At 58.4% G+C, this 12394-nt stretch overlaps 1 protein-coding gene across 6 annotated transcripts in view; it reads right to left on the reverse strand.

Moving 5' to 3' along the window:
- Positions 1 to 1293: 1293 nt before the first annotated feature.
- Positions 1294 to 12394, reverse strand: part of ZFR2 (zinc finger RNA binding protein 2) — a 63826-nt gene continuing 52725 nt past the window's right edge. For 2 of the 6 annotated variants that reach the window (XM_019016321.3, XM_019016320.3), the window contains exons 14-18: positions 11018 to 11156; positions 8457 to 8554; positions 7935 to 8030; positions 6057 to 6168; positions 3287 to 4522 (exon numbers count right to left, since the gene is read on the reverse strand). In XM_019016321.3, the coding sequence (XP_018871866.3) occupies positions 3846 to 4522; positions 6057 to 6168; positions 7935 to 8030; positions 8457 to 8554; positions 11018 to 11156 (1122 nt within the window). In that variant the 3' untranslated portion in view covers positions 3287 to 3845. Of the gene's footprint in view, positions 4523 to 6056; positions 6169 to 7934; positions 8031 to 8456; positions 8555 to 11017; positions 11157 to 12394 lie in introns of those variants that run through there. The other 4 variants (XM_019016324.4, XM_019016323.4, XM_019016322.3 and 1 more) reach the window with 4 other exon arrangements.

Below are 12394 nucleotides of genomic sequence, written 5' to 3' on the forward strand. Positions count from 1 at the left end.
GGCATGGTGGCTCACGCCTATAATCCCAGCACTTTGGGAGGCTGAAGTGGGCAGATCACCTGAGGTCAGGAGTTTGAGACCAGCCTGGCCAACATGGTGAAACCCCGTCTCTACTAAAAATATAAAAAATTAGCTGGGTGTGGTGATGTAGGCCTGTAGTCCCAGCTACTTGGGTGGCTGAGGTGGAAGAATCGCTGGAACTCAGGAGGCGAGGCTGCAGTGAGCTGAGATCGAGCTGCTGCACTCCAGCCTGGGAGACAGAGTGAGACCCTGTCTCAAAAAAAAAAAAAAAAAAAAAAAGGTGGAACTGGAATTGACAAGACATCCTCATGGATTGGCCGGGAGCACAGAGGAATCCAGGAGGCCTCCCTGGTTGTGCTGGCTGTCACCTTGAGCCCTGGGCAAATGGTGGTGCTGCTGCCGCGATGCTGACAGAGAGAGGGGCTGTGTGTGGACGGAGTGTGTAGCAAGGGAGGTGAAGTTCCCAAGAAATTTGGGATAGAGTGGAAAGCAGGAGAGAGGGTGTGAGGTGGAGGAGGACGGTGGCCTAGTGGCCACCTGCCCTCCCGGGAGGCTTAACCAGCAATTCCTGTTGCTGACAGATAATCCCTGCTAGAAGGGGACTCCTCGGTGGCTCCCCACCCCCCTCCTTTGGCCTGGGCCTGAAACAGCGGTCCCTCCACACCCAGCCCCCGCCACTCCCGTCCTGCCGCCCCCACCCAGCATCTGCCTCCTCCCCACTCTGCTCCCCACCTGCCCCCCCCAAACACTGTCAGGGAAGCCCTGTGGGCTGGAAGCTGTCACGAAACTCTTCCACTGTGACCAGGTCTCAGCATCTGAACACCCTCCGCCCGCCTTCTGAGGGTTTGGGAATGTGGCAGGGGAAGCACTCTGTGGGCAGAGGCATCTCTCCCAAACTCAGCGTAGTTGCCTCCTCCTCCAGGAAGCCCTCAGGGACCCTCCAGAGCATCTCACTGTGTGTCTCTAGGATGGGGCCAGGGGAACCCTCAAGGACCGAGGCAGAGAGCTGGGTTATGGGAGGCGTTGAGACGAATGATTCTCAGCCGGTGTGTCTGTGTTCCCAGGGGACCCTTGTGAGGGGACAGCCTGAGGATGCCCACACCTTGGGGAGCAGCCACTGGGCAGTGCCAGCCCCTTGGGCCCCTCCCCGTCCACATTTGGGCTGCAGGGTTTCTGGGAGACCCCCACCCGGGACCCTGAGAAGGAGGTGAAGAGCCCAGCATTTGGGGTCACCTGCACCCCGCAGGAAGGACGGCACGGCTCACACAAAAGACAAATGATTTCCTTTATTCCCCCCGCCTCCCAATTTCCAGGTAGCTCTACAAAGACATTCAGACAGAGCCACACGCAGGCTGTCCTTCAAACACAGAGAAACAAAACTGAGCCACTGGCTGGAGATCACATCTGCCCAAAGGTGGACTTTTCTCATTCAATGCCATTGGGCAGCTGGCCGAAGAAAAAAAAACTGACCAAGCGGAAGGTTTGAACAGGTTGGGGTGGGGGCTCAGAAGGGGGTGCCCCCACATCCATCAGTGCCAGGAGGCGCCTGCCCACCATGGCCAGCATCCACAGGACGGCGGCCCCTCCCTGGGTCCCCCAGGCACGGGTCCCGGCCCTGCTACCACAAGGGGGGATTTGGGGACCCCCTGCCTCAGGGCCAGCCAAGGCCTACATCAGGGAGAGAGGGAGGAAGGAAGGATGAAAGCTAAAATCCAGGCCTCAGTGACACATGGCAGAGTGGGTTTTCTCTGCGAAAGGCACTCAGTGGTACAGGGCTCGGGGCGGGGGGGGGGGTGGGGGTGCCCCTGGGCTCCGGGTCTGACTGTCCAGCACAGCTGTTCCCGGGGGAGGCCCAGCCGGAATCCTCATCGCCCGTCGGCGTGTCCACCTGGCCCTGTGGCCCTCCCCACAGGGGACGAGCCTGGCTCAGGCCCTGCTGACATCCTGGCTGCGGAGGTGGGTGGGGGGGTCTGTTTGGAGCAGGCTGGGCTGGGGGCATGGGGATGCCAGCTGGGAGCTCCCCTGGGCTTGTCCTGCACACGTGGTGGGGCCCCAGAACAGGGCTTGCCCACGTGATTTCAAATCCATGCCGCAGCCGCATCCAAAGAAAGTTTTGTTTATTTGTTTCTTTGAGACAGGGTCTCGCTCTGTAACCCAGGCTGGAGTTCAGTAGCGCAATCTCGGCTCGCTGCAGCCTCGACCTCCTGGGCTCAAGGGATCCTACGGCCTCAGCCTCCCGAGTGGCTGGGACTACAGGCTTGGGCCACCACAACTGGCTAATTTTTTATAGAGATGGGGTGTCACCATATTGCCCAGACTGATCTCAAACCCCTGGGCTCAAGCGATCCACCAAGCTTGGCCTCCCAAAGTGCTGGGATTATAGGTGTGAGCCACCATGCCCAGCCCAGAGGAAGTATTTTAAAACCCCTTCCTGTACCACGAGGTGAGTTTAGAGCCAGCAAGATGCCCCCGAGTTTAGAATCTGCTTGCTGTACTGCTGGCCCCCCTGGCTGTGGGGGATGGGGCCCTCGAGGAAGGGGTGCCACTCCCAGGGCTGGATGGTGTCATTTCTCTAACAATTTAAGCACAAATGTTAAAAAACATTTCTTTTAAGTGACAAAGTCTTCTTCTGTTGCCCAGGCTGGAGTGTCATGGTGCAATCACAGCTCACTGCCCTCCTGGCCTCAAGGCTCCAGACTCAGCCTCCCAAGTAGCTGGGACTACAGGTGCACACCACCACGCCAGGCTAATTGTTGTGTTTTTTACTAGAGACAGGGTTTCACCATGTTGACCAGGCCGGTCTCGAACTCCTGACCTCAGGCAATCTGCCCACCTCGGCCTCTCAAAGTGCTGGGATTACAGGCGTGAATCACCACGCCTGGCCACCAACCACGCCAAGCTGATTTTTAAAAATATTTTGGAGAGATGGGGGTCTCACTCTGTTGTCTGGGCTGGCCTTGAACTCTCAGGCTCAAGCAACTCAGCCTCCCAAAGTGCTGGGATTAAAGGCATGAGCCACAGTGCCCGGCCTGAAGCGCAGGTGTTTTAAAGGAAACCTACAGAGCGTTACTCAAAAGGAAATGACCATTGGCCAACGTCGGGGATGAAGCAGCCATTGGTCGGCACGCACACATCCAGGAGTGCAGGGATGCGAAGGCCCACAGGTGGGGGAGGCAGGCGGCTCACACGAGCCCCTCTCCGCCCCGCCGGCCCCGCTTCTTCTCCCCTGCGCCCTCCTCTGCCTCGCCAGGTCCCCGCTGCCTCTTCCGGAAGCGGGCCCCCAGCCGGTGTCTGGGCGGCAGGAGATCCATGCCCAGGACCTTGTGGGTCTGCCGGAAGGCCAGCATTCGCAGGGCGTGCTGCGGGGCACACACAGCCTGTCAGGACCCCCGCCCACACTGCTCCCCGAGTGCTGGGGACACAGAGGGGCTGGTGTCTGTGGCCACCAGCAGATGGGCCAGGCCTATCCTGTGTCCCTCGAGATAGCCCCCCGCCCCCCGCCGCTTTCTTTTCTGAGACAGAGTCTCGCTCTGTCACCCAGGCTGGAGTGCAGTGGCGCGATCTCAGCTCATTGCAACCTCCGCCTCCTGGGTTCAAGTGATTCTCCTGCCTCAGCCTCCCAAGTAGCTGGGATTACAGGCGTGTGCCACCACGCCCAGCTAATTTTGTATTTTTAGTAGAGATGGAGTTTCACCATGTTGGCCAGGCTGGTCTCAAACTCCTGACCTTGTGATCCGCCCGCCTCGGCCTCCCAAAGTGCTGGGATTACAGGCGTGAGCCACCCGGCCCGGCCGACACCGCTTCTTACGACTACGGAGCTTGGGTCACTGCAGGGCTTGAGGAATTTTCGCGTACTGCCGGCTGACCACAAGGACTGTCCCAGGAGGCCCCCCACTCCACTGACCACCAGCTCTTTCTGCCACACTGGAGGGACCCCACATCCTGCACTGCAAGCCATTCCACTGATCCCATTCAAGGCAAAATTCAGAAACGTCAGACCCGATGCGGTTTGGTTTTGGTGCTGCTAGGAGATTTTTCTTATGAACAAATTTGCAAACAAGGTAACCACAGGTGAGGGCTGGGCAGGCCGAGCTGTTGGCCACGGCTGAGCTTCTAGGACCATGGTCAGTGGTGTGGGGGAGGACGGTCCCTGCCAATGAGACCTGAGGTCTGGGCGTCGTTACGGTGGTGGCTTTGGCTCTGAGCTGCTGGCCCCACGCCACCATGCCAGGCTGGCCCTGTCCCTGTGCATGGTCCTGCCACCCACGGGCCGCCCTCCTGTTCCTGTACATCTCAGTGGGAGGGAGAGAAGGGGGAACCCGGGCCATTTCGGGGAACACTGCACAGCTGCAAGCCGGAGCTGGGGCCTGGGTGTCACCCCTGCCGTGACTTGACCCTCCTACCTGGGCGCTGGCGGTCACGTCTTCCCGCTCTTGGAGGGTCATGGGCTCGAGGGCATCTGTCTGGTCTCTCTCGCAGGGATCCTGGAGCCCGGGCCCGTCTTTGTGAGGGGGAGTGGGAACAGCAAAGAAGGCGAGAATGCCCTCATGAAAGACGGTGACAGGGCCGTCCCTCGACACCGTGGGGCCTCAGGGGCCCGTGCATGGGGCTATTCTTGCAGCCGCGGCACCTCTGACCCTCAGGCCTCTCTCAGCAGGTTCAGGGTCTCACCCGGGCTCATGGGGGAGTCCTCCTGGCCCCTCAAAGCCTGTTGGGCTGCCAGCATCTCCTGGGCTTTGTGTGTGTGTGCGTGCCTGTGTGCACCCATGCATATACACATGTATGCTGACATGTGTGTGTACATGCGTGCCCATGTGCACGTGTGTCCATGTGTGCACGTGTGTGCTCATTGGTGTGTGTGCATGTGTGCCTTGTGTGCATGTGTGCCCGTGTGTGCACCCATGTCTGTGTGTGCTTGTGCATGCACCCATGTCTGTGTCCATGCATGCACGGTGTGCCTGTGTGTGTGCGTGCATGTGTGCCTGTCTGTGCATGCATGTCCATGTGTTTGCCCGTGTGCACTCATGTCAGCGTGCGCCCATGCGTGTGTATGCATGTGTGCCTGTGTGCAAGCATGTACATGTGTGCCTGTATGTGCACTCATGTCCATGTGTGTGCCCGTGCGTGTGCATGCATGTGCCTGTGTGTGTGCATGTGTGTGTGTGCATGTGTGTGCCCGTGTGCACTCATGTATGTGGATATGCCCGTGTGCATGCATGTCTGTGTCTGTGCATGCACTCATGTCTGTGTGTACCCGTGCGTGTGCATGCATGTGTGCCCGTGTGTGCAAGTACATCCATGTGTGCCTGTATGTGTGCTCATGTCCATATGTGTGCCCATGCGTGTGCGTGCATGTGTGCCCGTGTGTGAAAGTATGTCCATGTGTGTGCGTGTGCGTGCATGTGTGCCCATGTGTGCAAGTATGTCCATGTGTGTGCCTGTGCGTGTGCATGCCTACGTGTGTGCTTTACATGATGGCTCAGGCAATGGGCCGAAAGCTTCACGCTCCCTTTTTACTTGCTATCCTCCTATGTCACTAAAAATGACTCGAAAACACCCATTTCCGTATCTGGCCGCCACCCTCTCACATGTGTGTCCTGGCGCGTTCTCTTCCCTCTGCTGGTGTAGAACGCATTGTGCTGGGCAGCTCTGCGCCCTCTGTCATCTGAGCTCCTGGCTGTTCCCTCTGGATAATCTTTGGAGGACAGGCACCGGGGTGGATTTGTGCCGGGGTGGCTCTGTGCCGCCGCCGGTGGGCGTGGCCACCAGAGAACATAACTGTCGTCTCCTGGGTGGGGGCTGAGCCCTCCCTTCGGGGACCTGCGTGTCTGCGCCCTGCGTGCAGGGTGGTGTCCTCCATGACCGCGGCCCTGTCTGCCTTCCTGCTGGGAGCATGTGTGTGTTGTGGGCCGCTCTCCTGCCTGGGCTGGACACTTCCTCTGTGTCTGTGACCCCAGCTCTCTGTGCCATGGCCACGGGCCCTGGTCTCTGCGATTTGCCGCTCACTTCCTGGGCTCTCCGGCCCAGCGACTGACCTGTCAGGAGCGTCCCTGTGGCCACGCACTCCAGGACTCGCCTGACTGCATCCCCGGGGCCCAGGGGCCCAGCTGCACTGCTCACAGCCTTCTCCACCAGCAGCTCCATGGCCTGGTGGGGACAGAAGAGCAGTTGCTGTGTTTTGGGCGCGCGGCAGCCCCTGCCCGCCCGGGAGGTCCTGGGGTCCCTGGGACAGGAGGCCCCCCTCAGCTCCTTCTCTAACTCCCACCACCCACTGAACTTCCGCCGAGGAGGGCAGCCCGTGGCAGGGCTCTGCCACCTCCTGGCACAGCCACGGGCTGGTTTCTTTCTTTTCCGAGAACGGAGTCTCGCTCTATTGCCCAGGCTGGAGTGCAGTGGCACGATCTCAGCTCACTGCAACCTCTGCTTCCCGGGTTCAAGCGATTCTCCTGCCTCAGCCTCCCATACTGGCTGGTTTCTTCACCCCTCTGAGCCTCAGTTTCCCCGGCTGGTCCACAGTGACATCACATGCCAGTGTCAGGTGCACTGTCCACCACGTGCGGCCCGCCTCAGCTGAGGGGAAGGAGCCACCCTATCCCACCACGTCCCCCCTGTGGCCACTTCCCAAGGGCACGAGGGGACAGGGGCAATGCTGGCCTCCCACAGCACTGTGTGGGTGCCTCTACAGTCACGGCAGGAAAACAGGTCTCAGGGAACACAGGCTTTCTCCACGTCACGACAGCCGCACGCTGGTCACCTAGCACGGAGGCTACTGTGACCTCCTCCCAGGAGTGGAGAGGACGTTTCCCCTAAACAATGGGTGTGAAAGGTCCGGCGCGGTGGCTCACGCCTGTAATCCCAGCACTTTGGGAGGCTGAGGTGGGCAGATCACTGGAGGTCAGGAGTTCGAGACCATCCTGGCCAACATGGCGAAACCCCATCTCTACTAAAAATACAAAAATTAGCCGGGCGTGGTGGTGCGTGCCTGTAATCCCAGCTACTCGGGAGGCTGAGGCAGGAGAATCGCTTGAGCCCAGGAGGCAGAAGTTGCAGTGAGCTAAGATTTCGCCACTGCACTCCAGCCTGGGCAACAAGAGTGAGACTCCGTCTCAAAAAAATGATTAAAAAAAAAAGTAAAAAAGAGACTTAATCTCTACCAAACAAAACAGAACAAAACAAACAAACGCCTCTGTACCATGCTGCATTCTGGACACTGGGCAGTGGGTGGGTGTGGATGAGGCACACAGGCCCAGTGGGAGGGACCACGGGCAAGACACCACTCCAGCGCGGGATGGGGGACGCCACTCCAGCATGAGATGGGGGACGCCCGCAGGGCGGGGGGGAGGCTGGGTGTGAATGGCTGGCCTGTGGCTGGTGGAGAAGGTGTGGGGACTGGGTGGGTTCCCGGGGTCTCCGTGGGGAGCATGGGCGTGGGGCCTGCTATGTGAACCTTGTGGTGAGGGGATTCTGTTTCTTCTCTTCCCTCCCCTTTCTACCAGGATGGGCTGGGGGGTGGTGTTCGAGCCACAGGGGGTCTCCCCTCCAGAGCAGGTGCGTCTGGGCTGGATCACCCAGAGGCCGGTGTGCAGCCAGGATAGGGAGTCTGGCTTCCGCCCCTCTGCCTGGGCCCCTCTGCCCTGGTGCCACGAAGTCGAGCAGACACCTCACATTTCCCTGGCCAGTCCCACATTTGCATGTGAGGTTCTGGGTTTTGAATAATGGCAGTCAAATGAGGCTGTGGAGAGGGCCGTCTCCCCTGCAAGGGGACCTCAGGGACTCCCACGGCCTCTCCTGAGTACTAGGTCTCCCGCCGGCTCCTTCGAGGGAAAGGGTCTGTCTCTCAGCCTGGGCCTGTCAGGGCCATGGAGGCCCTTGGGGGTCCCAGTGGAGGGCCGGGCCGCCAGGCACTGCCTTACCCAGGCTGGCAGGGCCCCCCAGGTGGGCACACGCCGGCAGAGGTCCCTCAGGACCCTGATGACGATCACGCATGGCTGCAGGCCGCTGGCTCGAGCCTTTGGGGGAGAAGCACACGGTTAGCTTTCAGGGGCTCACGTGGCCACACGGCATGACGCCGGGCTCTGTCGTGAGCATGAACCCCAGGGAGGATAATAGGGAGCCTGGCGGGCCTTGAAGGTGGCGGGTGGAAACAGAGTCCACTCCCACATGAGCCCGGTGCCACCAGGCTGTTGAGTGGCCACGAGACGGCAGCGTCCCCACCCCCAGGGCAGCACCCACTCCTTCCACATTTCCCGACCCCATCAGCCAGGAGCCAGCGTTGGTTGTCAAGTCAGCGCTCGGCCAGGAAGCTGATGGCAGGCGTCCCGGTCTGCGCTGGGAGCCCACGGGGCTGAGGCGGCCACACCGGGTTGACCTGGTGCCTCTGAGCTACGTTCCTCAAAGTCACCCCTCTCCCCCTGCTCCACCCCTGCCCCCCTGACCTGAAACCACCTGGCATGACGGAGGGCGGCCAGGGACTCGAGGCACTTCTTGGGGCTCAGGACATCACCTGCATCAGCCTGAGGCTCCTCCACACCTTCTAGAAGAAAAACCTTGAGGTATGTGGGGAAGGTGCCTCGTCCCGCTCTGCTGCCGACAGGGTGAGGGGCTCAGTTTGGGCCCCTCAACCCTTTTTTTTTTTTGAGACACAGTTTCACTGTGTCACCCAGGCTGGAGTGCAGTGGCATGATCTTGGCTCACTGCAACCTCTGTCTCCGGGGTTCAAGTGATTCTCCTGCCTCAGCCTTCCAAGTAGCTGGGATTACAGGTGCTGGGATTACAGGTGCCCGCCACCACATCTGGCTAATTTTTGTATTTTTAGTAGAGACGGGGTTTCACCATGTTGGCCAGGCTGGTCTTGAACTCTTGACCTCAGGTGATCCTCCCACCTCAGCCTCCCAAAGTGCTGGGATTACAGGCGTGAGCCACCGTGCCCGGCGGGGATTTTATTTTTTACGTATTTAGAGACAGGGTCTCGCTCTGTGGCCCAGGCTGGAGTGCAGTGGTGTGACTGGAGCTCACTGCAACCTCGAACTCCTGGGCTCAAGTGATCCTCCTGCCTCAGCCTCCTGAGTAGCTGGGACTGCAGGCGTGCACCACCACACCCAGCTAATATTTATTTATTTATTTGTTTGTTTGTGTTGAGATGGAGTCTCACTCTGTCGCCCAGGCTGGAATGCAGTGGCGCAATCTTGGCTCACTGCAACCTCCGCCTCTCGGGTTCAAGTGATTTTCCTGCCTCAACCTCTTGAGTAGCTGGGATTACCGGCACGCGCCACCACGCCCAGCTAATTTTTATATTTTTAGTAGAGACAGCGTTTCACCGTGTTGGCCAGGCTGATCTCGAACCCCTCACCTCAGGTGATCCGCCGGCCTTGGCCTCCCAAAGTGCTAGGATTACAGGCGTGAGCCACCGTGCCTGGCCAAATTTTTTTGTTTTTTTTATAAATGGGGTCTCACTACCTTGCCCAGGCTGGTCTCGAATTTCTGGGCTCAAGCAATCCTCCCACTTGGACCTCCAAAAGTGCTGGGATTAGAGAGGTGGGCCGCTGTGCCCGACCTAAAAAGGGAGTTTTAGAAGCTCACCTCCCCACCACGCTGGGCCTGGGGAGAGGAAGCGGGGGCAGGAAAAGGCCAACAGGAAGTGCAGTTTCCTGGGGGGCGGCTCACGGGGCTCTTCTGTCACTGATCTGTCCTCACAGAAGGATTTCCGCTCACTTCATCACCCACCCGAGCCAGGAAAGAGCCACTGTCTAGTGGCCGCCAACCCTTAACCCGTCCCCACCACCGCGCCACTCCCCAGCCTCCTCCGCATTTGTGTCAGAGCCTTCAGCTAGCGCCAAAAGCCACTCTCTTCCCCACACTGTACTTAGTTTTTAGATGACTATTTGTGAGGACCGATCGTGACTTTCCATTTAATGATTCAAGGCTCTTCTTAAAAAAAAAAAAACCAAACACTTAAGCTTTAAAAAACAAATTGGGCCAGGCACAGTGGCTCATGCCTGTAATCCCAGCACTTTGGGAGGCCGAGGTGGGTGGATCACCTGAGGTCAGGAGTTCGAGACCAACCTGGCCAACCTGGTAAAACCCTGTCTCTACTAAAAATACAAAAAAATTAACTGGGTATAGTGGCGCACATCTGTAGTCCCAGCTACTCGGAGGCTGAGGCAGGAGAATCGCTTGAACCCAGGCGGCGGAAGTTGCAGTGAGCTGAGATCGCGCCATTGCACTCCAGCCTGGGCAACAGAGCGAGACTCTGTCTCAAAAAACAAACAAACAAAAAATACCAAATCGATTGAAAGAGAAACATCAGTAGGTCATGGCCCTCAGTTATGACCAAAAAAGATTACGAAGGGGGTAAAAGATGATAGGAGTTTGGAAAACTGCCCTAGAGACTGTTCTGGAAGATTCCACAGCTGGCTGAGACTTCGGGAGCACAGACGTGCAGTGTGTTACTGATGCCTGTCTCCGCTGTGGCTGCTGGCCAAGACCCTTGCTGCCCCTAGCCTGGCCCAGCCCCTCACCCACCCTCCCAGGCCTGGCAGGTCTGGCTTTAAGACCCCCGATCCCATACATTCCTAATCAGTGGCACTGGGACTGTGGTGACTGATGGACAGAGTCAAACTGATCTTCTGCCGTGACCCAGGGGAAATGGCTCAGACCTGTCCTTTGCCGCCAGGGCTGGTGTCACCAGGGCCTGAGAAGCAGGTGCCAGCCCTGGGTAAGGGCAAGGGAGGTGACACGGTGTCGCTTGCCCGAGCAGGGCCCCTGCAGCCAGGCTCTGAGCCCATCTGATGCTGTCACCGACTCGCCACCTCTGCTGCCCGGAGACCCAGCTCTTGTGTGACCCATGGAATCCTCAGGGGGACAGCAGTGCTGGAGCGTGGCTGCTGTGGCATTTCCTGCTCAGGCCAGAGGCGGATGCTGCCCCAGGCCTGGGTGTGGGGAGCGCCCTGGGGAAGCGTGCGGGGGACAGTGGTTGGAAGGAAGGGCTGGGCCGCACCTGGGTCTGTGGAGGGGTCCTCCCGCATCAGAGGTGAGGTGACAGATATGGTGACCTGCATCCTGGGTTCCTCACAGGAGGAGATGACAATGTTGGCTTCAGGGTCGGAGGAGACCTCATACTCATCCTCGGTCACCATCTGGGAGGGGTAAATACAACACAAGGCCACCTTACTGCAGCCCAGATTCATGTGTAAATCAGCCAGGATGTGGATGGTGTGTGTAAGTTAATCCTGTCAGGCCTCCCACACTTGCTGCCTGGGTGCCGGGCCCTGTGCCCTGTGTCTGGAACCTCCAAGTGACCAAGACACAGCCGCAGCCCTCCAGGAGTGCACACATGTAGAGATATGTACAGACAACAGATCCTGTGATGCAAGGAGCCTCCATATGTAAGGAATACCTGTAATTCAATAACAAGAAGACCAGCAATCCAATAAAAAAAATTGGTGAGTGAAATAACAGACACCTGGCAGAAAAAGAAACACAAATGGCCCTTTTTACACAGTGACACACATTACCCCATAGTCAGGGAGGAGTAAATTAAAACCATAATGAGATGCCACTGTCTCCTGTGAGAAGGACATAGCTCAAGAGGTCTGTGTCACAGTCTGGTCTTCCTATCCATGGTCATCACCCTCCATGCGGCCTGTGCTCACACCTGAGCCCGGCCTCCCACCTGAAACGCACCTCTCTCCCCATCCTCCATCCCTTCCCTTCTCAGGGCCTCCCTGCTGCAAGGCAGCCCCCAGGGGGCTCCGTTGACATTACTTGGGTGGATGTTGTCAGCTTCCCCACAGCCTTAGCCATTCTCATGGGGCTCAGTTATTGTCTTTGCCACCGGGCTGCAAGTTTTCCAGAAAGCAGGGGCTGTATCTGTCATGTTGTGGCCACTGTCATGTTGTAGGTGTGCAGGAAATGTGAGATGCAATCATTGAAGTCAGAGCATGTCACTCCCCTGCTCAAAACCCTTCAGCCTCCCCACTTCCCTAAGAATGCAATCCTACCTCCTGGTACGGCCTTCAGGCCTGGCTTGATCTAGGTGCCCCCTCATTCCCTCGTGCCCACCCCTCCTTGCTCTGGGCCTCCTGCTTTTTGGCCTCTGCAGGTGCTGGTCATTCTATGGGGAACACTGTCTCCCTGACCAGGCACTGCCCATCCACTGGGCATCCACTGCCCACTGGAAAAGTCAAAGGAGTAAGGCTGAGTTTTCCCAGGGATGGTGACAGATGCTCAGGAAGAAGGAACGACTCTGGGGACTGATTTTTCATTTTTCTTTCTTTCTTTTTTTTTTTTTTAAGACAGAGTCTTACTCTGTGGCCCAGGCTAGAGTGCAGTGGCACTATCTCTGCTCACTGCAACCTCTGCCTCCAGGGCTCAA

Source organism: Gorilla gorilla, chromosome 20 (genome assembly GCF_029281585.2).
Source record: "Gorilla gorilla gorilla isolate KB3781 chromosome 20, NHGRI_mGorGor1-v2.1_pri, whole genome shotgun sequence".
In the NCBI taxonomy this organism is placed as follows: domain Eukaryota; kingdom Metazoa; phylum Chordata; class Mammalia; order Primates; family Hominidae; genus Gorilla; species Gorilla gorilla.